Source organism: Rhinolophus sinicus, linkage group LG06 (genome assembly GCF_036562045.2).
Source record: "Rhinolophus sinicus isolate RSC01 linkage group LG06, ASM3656204v1, whole genome shotgun sequence".
Taxonomy (NCBI): Eukaryota; Metazoa; Chordata; class Mammalia; order Chiroptera; family Rhinolophidae; genus Rhinolophus; species Rhinolophus sinicus.
Window position 1 is genome coordinate 75,259,935 of NC_133756.1, and position 16,082 is coordinate 75,276,016.

The 16,082-nt window shown below is 49.3% G+C and overlaps 2 protein-coding genes across 6 annotated transcripts in view; one reads left to right on the forward strand and one right to left on the reverse strand.

Annotated features, from left to right (window-relative positions):
* SLC22A23 (solute carrier family 22 member 23) overlaps positions 1-16,082 on the forward strand; it is a 182,148-nt gene that overhangs the window by 149,610 nt on the left and 16,456 nt on the right. For 2 of the 4 annotated variants that reach the window (XR_012497347.1, XM_019752356.2), the window contains exons 5-10: positions 478-605; positions 9,639-9,741; positions 12,430-12,662; positions 14,389-14,421; positions 14,547-14,570; positions 15,636-15,759. Coding sequence is in view for 3 of the 4 variants with exons in the window: in XM_019752356.2 (XP_019607915.2) it covers positions 478-605; positions 9,639-9,741; positions 12,430-12,662; positions 14,389-14,421; positions 14,547-14,570; positions 15,636-15,759 (645 nt within the window). In the remaining variant the exon portion in view is untranslated. Of the gene's footprint in view, positions 1-477; positions 606-9,638; positions 9,742-12,429; positions 12,663-14,388; positions 14,422-14,546; positions 14,571-15,635; positions 15,760-16,082 lie in introns of those variants that run through there. The other 2 variants (XM_074335282.1, XM_074335281.1) reach the window with 2 other exon arrangements.
* PSMG4 (proteasome assembly chaperone 4) overlaps positions 1-16,082 on the reverse strand; it is an 82,107-nt gene that overhangs the window by 40,461 nt on the left and 25,564 nt on the right. The window lies entirely within an intron of this gene.

The window sequence follows — 16,082 nt, forward strand, 5'->3', positions numbered from 1 at the left end:
AACTGATTCTATAGGAAAGTCCCGCGAAAGTCAGTCTGCAAATCTTCAAGATCTGAAAATAATTGTCAGGTTGCTAATATTGGGGGCATTTTCTAACTTAAAATTATCCTATTTTTTTGTGTGACAAGATATAACAAAAGCAGCCCTTCAATGAATTGCTTACACAAGCTTTTGAAATCCATGGTTATTTCTAAAAGTATTCACACACTGGTTTCTTGATACACTAGTTGGTAGCATGTTGTTCCTATCTGCACATTTTAAATATCACAATTTTTATACTTTCTAAAAGAAAATTGGCATCATTCCAGTGCCCACAGTCTTATCGCCCCTGATTGGGCTAATGACAGTCCTGAGCACTCACTGGCCCTGCACAGCACACCCACTCCTGCAAAGTTCACAGGGCCAGGACATAAGCCACACTTCTTGATGCCCTTCAGAATCCGAAGACATTCACCAATTCCCTTTGTATCTTTGAAGGGTATTCCCCGAGTCCCTCCGGTGGCTGATGGCTACCCAGCAGTTTGAGTCTGCAAAGAAGCTGATCCTTCACTTCACACAGAAGAACTGCATGAACCCTGAAAGTGACATCAAAGGTGTGATGCCGGGTGAGTACAGCCCAGCGGCCGGCCCCTCCAGCCTTGGGAGAGGAGCCACCTGTCCTGGACCAAGTCACCACTGAGCAGTTCCCTGATGCTGGCATTGGTTTTGTTTTACCAAGCAGCTGCCCTTGCTAGCTGTTTAATTTCCTGTGACAGTTGGTCTGCAGCGAGGCTAGAAATGTGGGTGAATTGAAATTCTCTCCACCTTCTAGGTAATGAATCTTTCCTGATCAAGTCTAACACACTGTGAGGCCCCACATAGCCTGTCCAAACCCAGAAGTGAGACATGAGCCTAATATGCACCTGACCGTTAAGGGAACATTTGGGAGGGGTAAAAAAGCCCAGGTTTGGCACACAGCTCTGCCTGCCTGCCTGCCAGGTTTAAATGCTGGCAGAGTTCTGGCCAGGAGTGCAACTGGCCTTCACTACCTCTGTTTTCCCAAGTATGACCTTCAGAGAGCTGCCATTGTTTGTCATGACCTATTTGTGGGGCAACTGAAGAGGTGGAAAAGTGAAGTATTTTCATATATGGGTACTTGATGGAGTATGTATGTATCAGGAACATTGCATCACAACCTGATTGGAGCTTTCAGGCTAGGGACCCATAATATCCCCAGGAGGTTGTTAAAATCCAGACTCCTGGGCCCTCCCTGGCACCCAGAGATCCTGATCCAGTGGTCTGGAATAAGACCTAAAAACTTGCAGTTTTAATAAGCATTAGAAGAGATTCTGACACGAGATGCTCAGAATTCCTTTTGAAAGCCCCTGGTAGACCAGTTCCAAGCTCTGACCCACTACCCCAACCTGAAGACCTGGTATCGATGATACTATTGTTACAAATTTCCCAGGAAGATAATCTGCAGGCCCTTGTCCCAGAGAGACATGCACATTTCCCCCGTGATCTGACATTCTATCCCACATGTATTTACTAAACGCCCACCATGTGGCAGACACTGTTCTAGAGCAGAGAAGGAAACAGGCAAAGCCTTGCTCTCGTAGAGATTTTAGGCTATTGGGGAAAGGCAGACAATGACCAATTAAATGTATAATAGTTAGCAGGGATGCATGCTGTAATAAAATGCCACAGAGTGGAGGGATAGAGGGTGGTGGTGAGTGACCACCACCAGAGGGTTGGGGAGCCTGTCTCCAAGATGACAGGTGAGCAGACACCTGAACAAAGTAGGAGAATGTACCCTGCAGGTCTCTATTCTCAACAGGGAAGGAATACGTGGGAAATCTGAACCTGGGAAGGCAGAGCACTCTGGCCAGGAAGGGCTTCTGGACTCGCCTATTCCATGGTTCCTACACAGGCTGTTCATTAGACTCCTGATTCAGAAGACCTGGGGCTCAGTGTTACTAGAAGTTCCCCTAGATGCTGCTGCTGCTCAGCCAGGACAACGTCCCTGCATTAGCCTATGCCTATAACCTGGTAGATGAGGACAGTAACACTAAGCCACCTCCACCAGTGGGGCAGGCATGGTCGGCCGAGCACTTCATACAGGCAGAAGAGTTCAGGAAGCATAGAGCCCTTGTTGGAATAAAGAAGGACGTGAGCCAGGTCTGCTTTACATGAAGAACATTGAATGCTGGTGCTTTGCACAGGCTTCTGGGGTCCCTTTTTATCTAGTGACAGTGGTGATAAATAGGACGTTTACATAGTGCTTGTACATCAGTCACTTTTCTAAATAACTTGCAGATAGTAACATATCTAATATTTAATCCTAAGTGCTTGACACATATTAACATGTTCCTTCACAACTTGCGTCCTATGAGGGAGGTACTATAATTATCTCCATTCGCAGCTGAGGAAACTATGACATAGGGAAGTTGAGTATCTTGCTGGTGGTCACACATCTAGTAAGTAGCTGAGCTGGGACTTGAAACCAGGAAGTCCAGCCTGGCTTCCCAGTGCTGTTTCTGAGAGATGAGACAGAGATACTAAGGGGATTGTATGTAGAGGAATGAGTACTGAATTAACTTTTCTCCTTTTGGGCCATGTTTCCTGATTTTGGAATGCCCAGCTATCTTCCCCAAACTTCTCCAGTCCCCATTCATGAGGAGATTAACTCTCTTAAGTCTTTCAGTGTGATTTTTTTTCTGGCATTTCCCTAATTAAATCACACACTCCACTTCTTTAAGGTTAAAATATTGTCTAGGAAAAACTTGTTTTCTCAATGCAAATTACACTGATTCATTTCCCTCCTATTTTTAGAAAGTGGTATTAAATTTTTTCCCTCTTTCTTTGCTTGTGTTTTACTGGTGTTTATGTCTATGGTGCCCCAGCAGGAGGCTGGGGGAAAGTAGCTGGCACATGTGACTTCACCCCCCTTGGGAGGGTACTCACAGCACCCACTCCTGGGGGCTTGCTTCACATCTTCCCTTGGACCCTGCTCACTCCCAGCCCCAGCTGTCATATGTACTGATGGCCGCATCACGGCAGAAGCCGGCCGAGTGCTTGCGGGGAAGGCAGGTGTCTGTTTTATCTGAATTGGATTCGTTTTTCTGCTTGGAGTCTTCCCATCATGTCGGCTGATCCACCTGCCAACGCATTAGTCTATTACTCCACCTCTTACCTCTCTTGACTCCATCCTCACTGCCTCCCTTCCCTTCACATCACTACCTGCTCAAACACTCTTTAGTGGCCTCCCAGGGCTAGATCCCCAAGTCCTTCAAGCCACTCTGAGACCCTCGCTTACCTCTGCCTGCCTCTCACAGATGCTCTGGCCTGTGCTGGGCTTTCAGAATGCACCAGGCACCTCCCCTCTGCAGGGCCTTCCCATTCCAGTCCTGCTCTCATTTGGCAGCTCCTTGGAGACCAGGCTAGCCCGATTCCCCAGGCCCAGGCCAGCCCTGCAGTGATACGCCATCACAGTGCAGGCACTTTGCCCCGTTACCCGCATCCAGTTATAACAAATGGTTTGTGGAGCTTAGGGTCTGTTGCTCTATGTCTGCAGAGCCGGGTTCCACTGTTTCCTGACACTAGCAGACCTGACTCCTAGGAGGCAGTCCATAAATGTCTAGTGAATAAATGAATCTTGGTCTCCTGTGGTCAGGGCTAGGGCAATTTCTCATGAGAATCAGCTGCAGTTGCTGGCTATGTCACCTCTGGATAGAAAGTGTCTCAGGTTTGGGAGGTATGGGGCACTCCTACCCTGTCAGTGCATCCTAGCCTTGGATTCAAGTTAGAAGAAAACTTCACGTTCCAAAATTTTCCATCCCCTTTCCTCTTTTAAAGCAATCTTTGGTTTATCTTTGAACATGGCAGATTTTCTCAGTGGAGTTTGCAGCTGAATTACTGTAGATATGTGGATGTTCTCCCAAATATCATTCTCACAATCTCATTCCTACAAATGTTCACATCACGTGATGTGTCCAAGCACTGACAGCTCTCCTCATATCATAATTCCCAAAATTTGAAGACTTACTGCAGGGGTAGTCCTGCTGGTTTCAAATGCAGATGGCAGCTCACTGTACAAAGGAATCTTGGAATAAGAGCTGCACTCAAGCCCGTCCTCCTAATAATTAACACAAGCAGTCACTGGGCAGTGACCCCAAAAGGCATGAGGTGAAACACTTTTCATGAATTTGATCCTCATCAGAGCCTTAGGAGGTTGATAATCAGATCATCCCTGCTCTACGTGTGAGGAATTGGGGCCCAGAAAGGCTAAGTGTTGGGGAGAACTGCTTCCCTATTGCCCCATTCCCTCCACGTGAAACCCCGAGGAAGGAAAGTGAACTCGCTCCCTTCTTTTTTCCCTTGGTAGTAAGCTACATGCAGGGAGTGGGTCCTGTGTCATCACATATCAGGCCCTCTCTGGGCAGCACCCCAAAGAATCCAGGCTGGCCCAGCCTTGCCAGGATGTGCCAGTGAGTCTGTACGATGCAAGCATCCCAACCTCAGGCCCTTCCCAGTGATCCAGGGTTGATTTTGCCCTCACTTGCCTCACTCTGTCTTGTCGATCTGTTCGGAACCTGAGGTGAGAAGAGGTTCCAGATATCAGACTACCTCACAGTCCCCGGCATTAGGTAACTTGTCCAAAGTCACATCACCAGCAAGTAATAAAACTAAGGTCGACCCCAGCAGGCCGACTCCAGTGCCCTGGAACTAACCACTGTGGCAAGCCACTCCTTCCCGGTAGGAGGCTTCTCCAGCTGCCTTTACTAAGGGACTTACAGAGGTCAGAGGTGCAGGGTGACTTGTGGGAAATTTGGATAGATGTTGGAGAGTGGGCTGTCTGAGGTAACTTTATGATAAGATCCCTGTACACGCTCTCAACTGCTGCTTGCTTCTAGTGCTAACTCATTCAATTGGCCAAGTGCCACCATTTCTAAATCCATATGTGAGTGGTGAGGGCCACATGGAAGAGACAGCAGGTCCTTCTAAAGTGAACATGGCCTCAAGCCACTTCTTTGAAGCTTTTAATACCTGCATTTTGTGATGAATCTTGTAGGGGCGGATGCAGCCCCTCCTCCTCCTTCTGCTCCTCCTGCTCTTCTTCTGCTCTTACTCCACCTGCTCTTACTCCTCCTCCCGGAGATTGTCTCCACCTCCTGCTCCACCAGGTCCTCCTCCTCCTGCTCCTCCTCTTCCTGCTCCTCCAGATTCTCCTCCTCCTCCTCCTGCTCCTCCAGATTCTCCTCCTCCTCCTCCTGCTCCTCCAGATTCTCCTCCTCCTGCTCCTCCTCCTCCTGCTCCTCCAGATCTTCCTCCTCCTCCTCCTGCTCCTCCAGATCTTCCTCCTCCTGCTCCTACTCCTGCTCCTCCAGATCCTCCTCCTCCTGCTCCTACTCCTGCTCCTCCAGATTTGCCTCCTCCTCCTCCTGCTCCTCCAGATTCTCCTCCTCCTGCTTCTCCTACTCCTGCTCCTCCAGATTTGCCTCCTCCTCCTTCTGCTCCTCCAGATCTTCCTCCTCCACCTCCTGCTCCTCCAGATTCTCCTCCTCCTGCTTCTCCTACTCCTGCTCCTCCAGATCCTCCTCCTCCTGCTCCTCCAGATTCTCCTCCTCCACCTCCTGCTCCTCCAGATCTTCCTCCTCTACCTCCTGCTCCTCCAGATCCTCCACCTCCTGCTCCTCCAGATCCTCCTCCTCCTGCTCCTCCAGATTCTCCTCCTCCTGCTTCTCCTACTCCTGCTCCTCCAGATCCTCCACCTCCTGCTCCTCCAGATCCTCCTCCTCCTGCTCCTCCAGATTCTCCTCCTCCTGCTTCTCCTACTCCTGCTCCTCCAGATCCTCCTCCTCCTGCTCCTCCAGATTCTCCTCCTGCTCCTCCAGATTCTCCTCCTCCTGCTCCTCCTACTCCTGCTCCTCCAGATCCTCCTCCTCCTGCTCCTACTCCTGCTCCTCCAGATTCTCCTCCTCCTCCTTCTGCTCCTCCAGATCTTCCTCCTCCACCTCCTGCTCCTCCAGATTCTCCTCCTCCTGCTCCTCCAGATTCTCCTCCTCCACCTCCTGCTCCTCCAGATCTTCCTCCTCCACCTCCTGCTCCTCCAGATCTTCCTCCTCCTGCTCCTCCAGATCCTCCACCTCCTGCTCCTCCAGATCATCCTCCTCCTGCTCCTCTTCCTCCTGCTCCTCCTTCTGTTTCTCCTCCTCTTGATCCTGCTCCTCCTCCTCCTACTGCTGCTTCCTCCTCTTTCTCTTCCTCTTTATTTTCCTTTTTGCCCCCACTTTCTTCCCCGTACCTTCTGTTTTGGTCTGTTTTTGTTTTCATATCTTTAACTGATGATTTCCCCATTTCACTTGGAATGTATTAGTAGTGTGCACAAGTATAAAGGCAAAGCCAGTTACTTTCACACCCCAAGCTAAATGCATGCAGTGTCCCTCATTGTGTGTGTGTCCCTGCATCTCTCAGGCTGGCCTTGAGTGGTCTACCACCATATTCTCCCTCTGCTGTTCTCTTGCAGCATAGTTTGGCCTCTCCCCTGGATCTCTAAGCCACAGAGAGGTCATGACACTTCCAGTGTGTCTGTAGGGACTCCTCCCCTTTCTGCAATCAGTGTTGTGAAGCTGGGACAGTCTGGGTCAGCTGGAGCCCTGAAAGCCACACAGCGCTTCTTATATTTGGTCTTCATAACAGTTCTTTGAGCTGGGGGGATTGTCCCACTTAACAGATGAGAAACTGAGGCACAGAGTAACTTTCCCAAGGAACTCCAACAAAAAGGTTAAAAGCTGGGACTCTGCTGGGGTCTCAGACCCCTTGCTGCACCCAAGTTCAGGAAAGAAGATCCCACCTAGCCAGGCCAGTGCCCGCTGGTTGTATGTCACAGGGATCAACTGAAATGCAAGGGCGCAGGGGCAGAGAAGGGCTGAGGGTGAAGTAAGAGGTGCCTGGCTTGTCGAAACTAAACAGGCTCCACTTGTTTTTCGTTTTGAAATTTTTCTGATGGTTCTAAATCAAGTGGGTTAAAGAGTTTGGCCAGAGGAGCAAGAAGAGGAAAGATTTTCACAGTTGTTTCCTTGATGTTCAGAGTGTGGTCAGCACTCAATGCCCTTTTTTACTCCTATTATTTCTGTGTGCAAGGACTTTAGAAAGTCCCTGAGATTTCTGATTTCCGTCTAATAACAAGAGAGATGGAAAGGCCTCTTTCCATCACTCACCTATTAAGTTACCATGGGGAGGGGGGTCTCAGAAGTCATCTAGTGTTTCCTATAACTCACAGCTGGTGGATTTTTGTCCCAGAAGAGCAGACCTAGTGCTGAGCAAGTTTTATGTTGTTGTTGATAGGCTAGTAATGTGTGTAACAGAGAAAATATCAATAGCCCTAGATAGGTTAATTTAATTCCATTTAGAATAATGCAGTTACCTCTGTAGACTACAGTCAATTCTTTAGACTTGGAGCTATAGAGTTTAATGCTATAAAAAAACAAAAAATCCTCAGGTCATAATTACAGTTGTTGTAGCTTCATCACCATCTATTTAATATACAATAATGTATTACAAGTTAAGTTTGCAAAAAAAACAACCTTTAAACTTATATAAACATGCTAATGGACATTTAAATTTTCTTCTTGTAAGATTTCCATGGTGAGCAAGTGTAGCTTGATTCCTGATAAGTTTTACAAAACTGAAGCTACCTAGACATTGGATCCAACATTGTCTATTAACCGTAATATTTCTGTGCTCTTTAAAAGTTTTTAAAATTTTTAACCATAGGAAAAGTATGTCTGTAAATAAATTAGCCTATTTTTACAAAGGGGAACATAAAGATTAGGAAAAACTCACCAGAGATTTGTGGACAGATAGCGACAAAATGCCAGCCGTCTGGCTTTTGTACAGACCTCAATCTTTGCACCTAAATATGGTAAGGGAGAAAGTTCTAGAAACTCAGGTGGCATAGTATCCCTCAGATGCAGGAAAGAGTTTTCCTTTTCCTTTCTATGCTCCAACTGTTGATACTGATTCCCCCCAAAAAAATAAAATTTATAAAAAAAACCCTCCTAAACCCTTATAGTTAAGGAACATCTTTTTCTTCAAACTGCAAGTGATAAGGTTTGTGACCCTCCTACCATTAGATGGCAGGAAGGAGACAGAAGAGGAAAGAAGTAAGATGGGGCAGGTGGCTGGGGGCGGGGGCGTTTGGGGGGTACAGGGGTTATGGTTGGAGCGGGCATACTTCAGAGACACCGTCTCCTGAGGGAGCTGCCACTCCTGGGTTGCTCCTGAGGTGATCATATTTCCTGCCAGCACTGAAGGCTTTCTAAGTAGACTGGGGCCTTTTCACCCCCACTGCTGTTTCTTTTTTATTATTATTATGAAACTTTTTTTGGAATAAATTTAGGTTTACAGAAAAGTTGCAAAGATAGTACAGAATTTCTGAATTCCCCCGACTCAGTCTCCTCCCTTGTTAACATCTGATATTACCATGGTAGTTGTCACAACTGAGAAACTGTCATTGATACACTACTGTTAACCAAGCTCAACCCTTTATCTGGATGCCACCATCCTTTCCATTAAACTCTTCCTGCTCCAGGATCCATCCAGGATGACATTTGTCCCATCTCCCCAACCCCCTCTGGTCTGTGACAGTTCCTCAGTCTTTCCTTGTTTTCATGGCTTTAACAGTGTACTGGCTACCCATCCAATTGGTTAAGTCTCCTTTTTCTTTTTTAGCTCCTGACAAAGGAATTATTCCCCAAGGACATGCCTGGTTAAAAGAGCGGGGTGGGCCTGGGAGCCTGAATGTCTGGTTTTTCTCCTCACAGATCCATGGGGAGATCCTGAAGGTCTGGGCATTGTCTGTTCTGACCTTCCCTGTTAAATTGCTAAGTCAGCACCAGGACCTCAGCAAACTCATTGACACCGTCAGAGTCTGTTCAGAATGCCTTTTGGAGCAAGTCTGAGCCTCACAAAAAACTCTGTCTCATAATTTTGTAGTTGGTCACATCACTTTGAGCCAAAACGTCATCTGTCTTCTCCAGCTCCCAAAGACTTTGACCACCGTTAACTAAGACACATATGTGGATATGTGCATATATGTGTGTATACACTTATAAGCACACATGTTCCTTCATTTATGTATTTCTCTTTTGAAGATACATGCACTCAACAGGCAGCTTCAGAAGAAGCAGCTACAGCCATCATATGTTCTGCCCACAAAGTTAAGGAGCATATCAGCGTGTGCTTCTCCCAGCCTCTGAGCAGTGGGAGATTGAGACAGATCAGACTCTATAAGGAAACAAACCACTGTTCTGATGTGCCCAGAACCTAATTAGTGCTCAGTAATCTAGAACATCATCATTTGGCCAGAGTGGAATGAGCCTATGCTGATGGTTTATTTGTGTGTCCTGCCTGGTTCCCAAGAAAGGCTTTGCAATGGGGAGGTACTGCACACTGACAGCGTGCCATGGCTCCTTTCAGATCCCATGGGGAAATTGGAACTGCAAAGTTAGAGAATTTGTGAATGCACTTTCTACTCTTCAACCCCTGGCTTAAGGGGAGGGGGGTGGAACACCTCCCCCTCTCATGATGCCCGGATTTGTCGATGAGGCTGTCTGTCCAGGACTTGCCAAGAGGTCACAGCTTCTCTTTCCCTGCAGAGCTGGAGAAGGAGCTTTCCCGGAGACCCAAGAAGGTCTGTATCGTGAAAGTGGTGGGAACCAGGAACCTATGGAAGAACATCGTGGTCCTGTGTGTGAACTCGTGAGTCATCAGAGGGACATACCCAAGTCGAGGCCATGGTCAGGGAGGGGCCGGAAAAGAAAGCCACTAGAGGAGAAGCCAGCAGGGCCCCCCTCCTCCCCAGCTGGACTTTTAATTATGACCGTGCACAGTCCTCTGGCCTGCCCAGGGCTCCGCTCTTTGCTAAGGAGCCTTGGCTATGTCTGATAAGCCTGTCAGAGCTTCCTAACCAGTGGTCTGAAGGTTACAAGTGCTGGAGGATATGCACCCCACCCCCACCTCAGGATAGTTAGTACCCTAGCCAGCCACCCCCAGCCCAGTAGGCAGGCATCTTACACTGTGTGCTGCACAGGCCGGGAGCCCTGACCTAGTCCACACAGACATGTGTCCTTAGGACTGTCAGAGAGCAGGTTCACATCCATGGAAATCCTGTGTCACCGTGTGCCTTCCAGTGAATGCACCTCCTTCAGAGGCACAATGGGTAGGGGACTCTAAGTTGGAATTTTCAGGCACTGGCACAGGAGCGGGGATTCGAGACCAGTGGGGCCCTGGCTGTCTCCTCAGCCAGGCTGCTCAGTGGCCTTGCTCCCACTTGGAGCCGGCGCCTACAGCCCAGTCCTGGTCAGAGGCCCAGACTCCAAGGCAACTGCAGGTTGTGGTGGGCCAGCCTGAACCCCCCAGAGTGAAACCCAGATGTGCTCTAAGAGACACGTTGTCCACATCTAGCCCTACTGCCAGTTTTGGACCCTGTATCCCCCAGTCACTCACACAGTGTCCTGACAGCTCATTCCAGGCTCATTGTGTACCTAGAAGGTATTTCCTGTTGACTCATAGCTCAGTAACCCTGTCCTTTCCTGACCACACAAGGTGGGCCCTCATTCAGGGTTAGAGGTCATCTGAGGGATTAACTCTCATTCAGGGCTAGAGCTCATATAGGCAAGTGGGGAGGGTTAACTCATTTGGGGTTAGAGGCCATGGGGGGAGAGGGATTTGTACTCATTCATGAAAGGTCTCAAGACTGTTGTCAGATAAAGGGAGAGGTACAGGATTAAGTCTGGACCCACCATTCCTCACAGTTATTTTATCAACTGAGCTCCATTTAATCAGTTCTTGATATTGGGGTTCCAGATCAAATCTGGGGAAGGATACAAAAGGTTCTACAGACAAAATGGTGGGATAGCTCAGACCTAATTTATGCCCTTCCTTGTCCTACAGCTGAGGAGACCAAGGCCCAAGCAAGGGAATGACCAGCCATGGCTCGTTGGTCAGGGCCGAGACTTTAGGCCTTACCCTCCCGGCCCAGAGTTGGCTCTGGGCACAGCCACCATACTGCTGTCCAGTCTTGAGCAGATACTGGCTAGACCAATAGGGCCATTGAGAATGGAGTGACTTCTCCAAGTTTTATTTTGAAAAAACACAAATTGTGACAGACAAGATGACGTTTCCATTTTAATGATTCTTATTGTGGGGGAGGGAGGAATCCATCTCTCCAGCTTTGTTATCTTAAAATTACCTTTTGTGGTCTAGCATAACAAAAAAATGGACAATTTCCCTGAGACATCAGTAGGCCTGGAAGAAGAGACAGTCATCCAGGATCCTAGGAGGCTAACCAAAGCAATTGCTGGATTATAAGAGGATGATACATACATGGGAGCTGGGTCCTTGGCTATTTCCCAAGTGGAAATGTATTCGTTTGGCAAAGGGCAGCTTCCTACTGCGGTGGATGGGAGTCTGTTGCAGTTGACCTTGATGCATTCTCAAGGTTTGATAAAAGCATGCAAGAGTCGTTGGGAAAGAAAGGAAGTTTTAGCTCTAGGATGGATGCTGAGCACCGATGTAATGAATGGGTTCTCACAGCACGGTGGGCGTTTCACACACAGCCATGTCCGAAAGAGCCCTCAGAGCCCTGGCGACAGCCCCCATGGTGTGCCTCGTCGCTGCTGCGGCCTCCCTGGGCATGCATATTTATGCCTGTTTCCCAGAGTGTACATCTGTCTATAGCAATTGGGACACCAAGCAGGTCTCTGTGATCCTGTGGGGGCAGTAAAGAGGTTTGACCCAGAAGTGGAGGGAAACAGTGGGAAATTAAGAATGGAAACAAAAGTCTCCTGACTTCCTCCTGGCTTCTTCAGGGTGACTTTGTCAAGCAGCAGCAGGAAAGGGTTGAATAGGTAACTCTGGATGGACACCCAGGTTTCCACAACTCTTGAGCGCCGAAGAAAGAGGCAGAGACGCACGTGGACAGTGTGTTTTAAAAGTTGTCACTTGGCAGCTGAGTAACCTTGTGCAAACTGCTTACCCGCCCTGAGCCTGTTTGTCCACCTGTGAAGTGGGTCTGACAGTAGCTCTGACGGTATCCATGTGGGATTAAATGAGTTGACATGCGGGGAGCACTTTGTCTTACATGTGGGGTCCCCATGAAAGGTGCTGTTTGAACAGAAGGTCTCACTGTTTTTATGCTCATATCTTTCTACCAAAGCCACGGCAGGGAGAGTGAACATATACCTCCATGAGCGGGCACGCTCCTGTTACGTCTCTGAAGTCCTCTCTGCATTTCACTCTGTTGTACATTCATTTATGCATGCTTTCAATTACATGTGGAGTCGCTTGTATATTTTCTGGTTATTGGACACAGTGACCTCCTGGGGATGGTGTGGTCCCTTGCGTCTCTGCACACCCCACACGGCCCTCTTGGTGTGTCTCCCGCAGGCTGACAGGGTACGGGATCCACCATTGCTTCGCCAGGAGCATGATGGGCCATGAGGTTAAGGTGCCGCTGCTGGAGAACTTCTATGCTGACTATTATACCATGGCCAGCATTGCCCTGGCATCCTGCCTGGCCATGTGCGTGGTGGTCAGATTTCTGGGGCGCCGGGGAGGGCTGCTGCTCTTCATGATCCTCACTGCCCTGGCCTCGCTCCTGCAACTCGGGCTCCTCAACCGTGAGTGGGGCAAGGCTGGGTGTGGGGGTGGTGGTGGGGGGGGTCTGGCATGAAACAAAGGGTGTTTGAAAGGGCTGGGGAGACTTGACAATAGTTTTCAGTGACCTGTTATTCCAAAATCAACAGTTTGGGAAGAACAGATTTAATTGGAATGTGTACAATGACTGCCTTTCTTCCCCCTTCCCCATCCTAATCCTCAGGCTCCAACTCAGAGCCTTCCTGGCTGCACCATGACTCAGGGCACATGAGGCCCTCGGGATCCTGGGGGACGTGGCCTCACTAATGGCCAGTCTGCCTCTTTATGATACATCACACGACAAAGAACTCTTATTTTTCCTGGGAAAATAAGGGGGAAATAAATACATTTTGACTTTCTTGCATTGGGACACTGCTTTTCAGTAGATGTTCCCAAGTTCATCAGCTTGTCTTTGGACTAAAGAATTTCACATTAAATGTTTAAAATAATTTAAAGAAAAGCTAAGCAATTCATGTAGCCCCTCCAGCTATAATAGGCAAACTCAGGACAGTACCTCGTGAACAAACACCCACCTCTGTGCATGGAAAAAGCAGCGGGCATCTCTCTGACCTGCCCACAGGGACACATGAATGAGCAGGGCAGCTGAGCCCTCCTCTTACCCAGGCACAGTCCTCCCAGGGTAAGTTGGGACACTGCGGGGACACAGATGCCGCTCATTAATTGTTCTCTCCTTCACAAGGAGAGCGAACTCGACTTGTGGGGATTGGGCTCACTGACCGTCCAGTGACACCATACGTAAGAGCTACTGAGAAAACAAAAAGACTTCTAGTATTTCAGGTTTCCTAGTTGTGTCTGAGGTGCAAGAGTCAGTATCCAAAACAGAAGGAAGAGAAAGAAAAGACTCACAACTTTCTCAGCCTTATTGTACAAACTGGATTATAGAATAGCCGGTTTCAACCTCAGGACCCATCTTTCTGACTTGGGCAGGTTCTCATGCATTCTACATCTTGCTGGGAGACTGGTCTTTGTTTCAGCTGTGACTGACAAGGAAACTAATAAGCGGTGTCTGTCTCCCAACCATCGTTTCACCCTCCCCTCCCCCCGTCCCCACCCCCAACCCCCGCACCTCCGTCCCCTCACACACACACCCGACCCCCCGTCCCCCAGGTGAGGCCTCTGTGAGCTCACGCAGTTCAAGTGGACATGCAGGGGAGCAGCAGCCCCTGGGAGTGTACAGTGTTCTTTGTCACCAAGCAGGAATGCCACAGGAACTTTATGCAAAGGACAAGTAGCTGTGAGGATCAGAGCTGGGAGCACAAGAAATGTCGCCTGGCAAATCTGTCCCCACAGCACTCACAGCACTCATGCTCCCTTGAGCACAGACCAGCCGTGAATAATTTTATACACAATGAAATTAACCCTTTGGCTTGAGGTCAGGGAGGTGTGCTAGACTTTTTCTGAAGAGCTCAGTTTTCTCACCATGATCTGAAGCCAGTAGGGCTTTAGCTGCCCTTCAGAACACAAAGAGCTTTGTTTAGTCAAGTGCTAATTCCAGTGCCCTGGGACTGTCCCCAAAGATTTTCTCCCTCTCTCTGGCACTCTGGCCCCAGACCTGGAAGGGAATGCACTGAGAAACAAGTCGCATGGAAACATGCAGTAGTCACTTTATACCTAACGTGCTTTCTTTCTCCCTCTTTTCCCACTTTCTTCATCCTCATCCGTGTGGGTGCCACCATCTCCTTGGCCCAGTGATTGGAAAATACAGCCAGCAACCAGGCTCAGGTGAGCCCCAAATGCTCATGCATGCGTGTCATCTTTGTATTGCATCAAAATGGGCATTTTCATAAACACTCACGGACCTGTGATTTCCCTCCCTCTCTTTCTTCTCCTCCCCATTATCCTCCAAGAGTTGCAGATGAAGTTGGCCGTAGGTTGGACACTATAAGCATACATTTGTGTTCTCTACCCCGTCTTGCCTCTAGAGAGCGGCTCATTCCCGTTCGCACCCAGCTTGCACGCATGCCCTCGCCTCTTCCCCTGGCACCAGAACCAGCAGTCCGCACAGGCCCTTGGCTGCTGCCCACACAATGATGCACTTTGTCTTATGGACAGTGCCTGGGCGAGATCAGAAAGCCTGCGAAGTGTTGGAGGCCCAGCTGACCATGCTGCCAGGGGAAGCTGCTGTCCCCTTGTGAATCATGCAAGCCTGCTGCTCTCCACCATGGGGATGGCAGAGCTGCTTCCATGTACCTCAGTGCTACTGTCACGTGTGCCTGGCCTGACCCCAGCCTATGCCACCAAGGCCTTCCACAGTGAGAGCCCTGAGGTCCTGCTGCAGCCTTGCAGGAACCTGAACTGTGCTCTAAATGTATGACCCCAACAGCATGCCGTTGCCCTGCGCTACACACCACCTTGGCGTGAGGTCAGACTCTGGTGCCATTTGCAAGATGCTTGGGTTGGTTGAGCCCCTTTCCCTCCAGGCCCACAAATTCTCCTATTTGGGTTATTTGAGTTTTTGTTCCCTTAAATCAAGCTTAAAATACCCTGTCCTGTGCATTGGGCTGGGCAAACCTGAGGCCCGAATAGCCAGGGCTCTCTGAAAAGCAGAGACCTTTCTCTGGAGCCAACATCGAAGGCTGGAACAGGAGACCACCAGCCTTCCTTCCTGCCAGGCTAGCTTATGGCCTAAGGAATTCTGGCAAAGTCAGTGTGTGCTCCAGCTTTCAAGACCCACAAGGGACTCGCAGGAACCCGGGCAAAGTCTTCTGCCAAAAGGGTCTGACCTTCTATGCCTGGAGGTTTTCCTCCATCTCCAGATGGAGCTGAGCAGCCTGGTCTGCACCTGAAACTGGAGGGAGGGGTGAGGGCATACCATTCGCATGCTCCCAGGCCTCCGGCCTCCCGTCCCCCCTGCTCTCTCCACCCTGGCCCTTACTAGCTTCCTTTCCCCTTCCCTTCTGCCCACCCCTCACCATCCCCTTCTGATTCTCCTTCAGGTATGAGTGACAGTGTCAAGGACAAATTCTCCATCACATTTTCCATCGTGGGCATGTTTGCCTCCCATGCGGTGGGAAGCCTCAGTGTGTTCTTCTGTGCAGAGATCACCCCCACGGTGATAAGGTACGTAATGGGAGATGCCCCACAGGATGTATTCTTAGGACCCAGGGAGGGCTGCCTGTTTATTATTCACCAGGCTCCTGGTGAATTAACCAATATCAGCTTTGTTCTGCCCTGGCCTCTGGAAAAGGGTGATGCATGTGCTAAGCATATAAGTTTCAGGATGGGGTGCTCCACCCTGCCCCTGAGGCAACTGAGAATCAGGTAAGAACTCCTCCCTGGGTCCTGTCCAGGCAGTAGCCAGAGGAATGGGGGGGGGGGGTGCAGGGAACTTTTTGGAGGACAGGAAACACAGCAGTGATTGGAAAAGGAGAAAAATCCGTAGA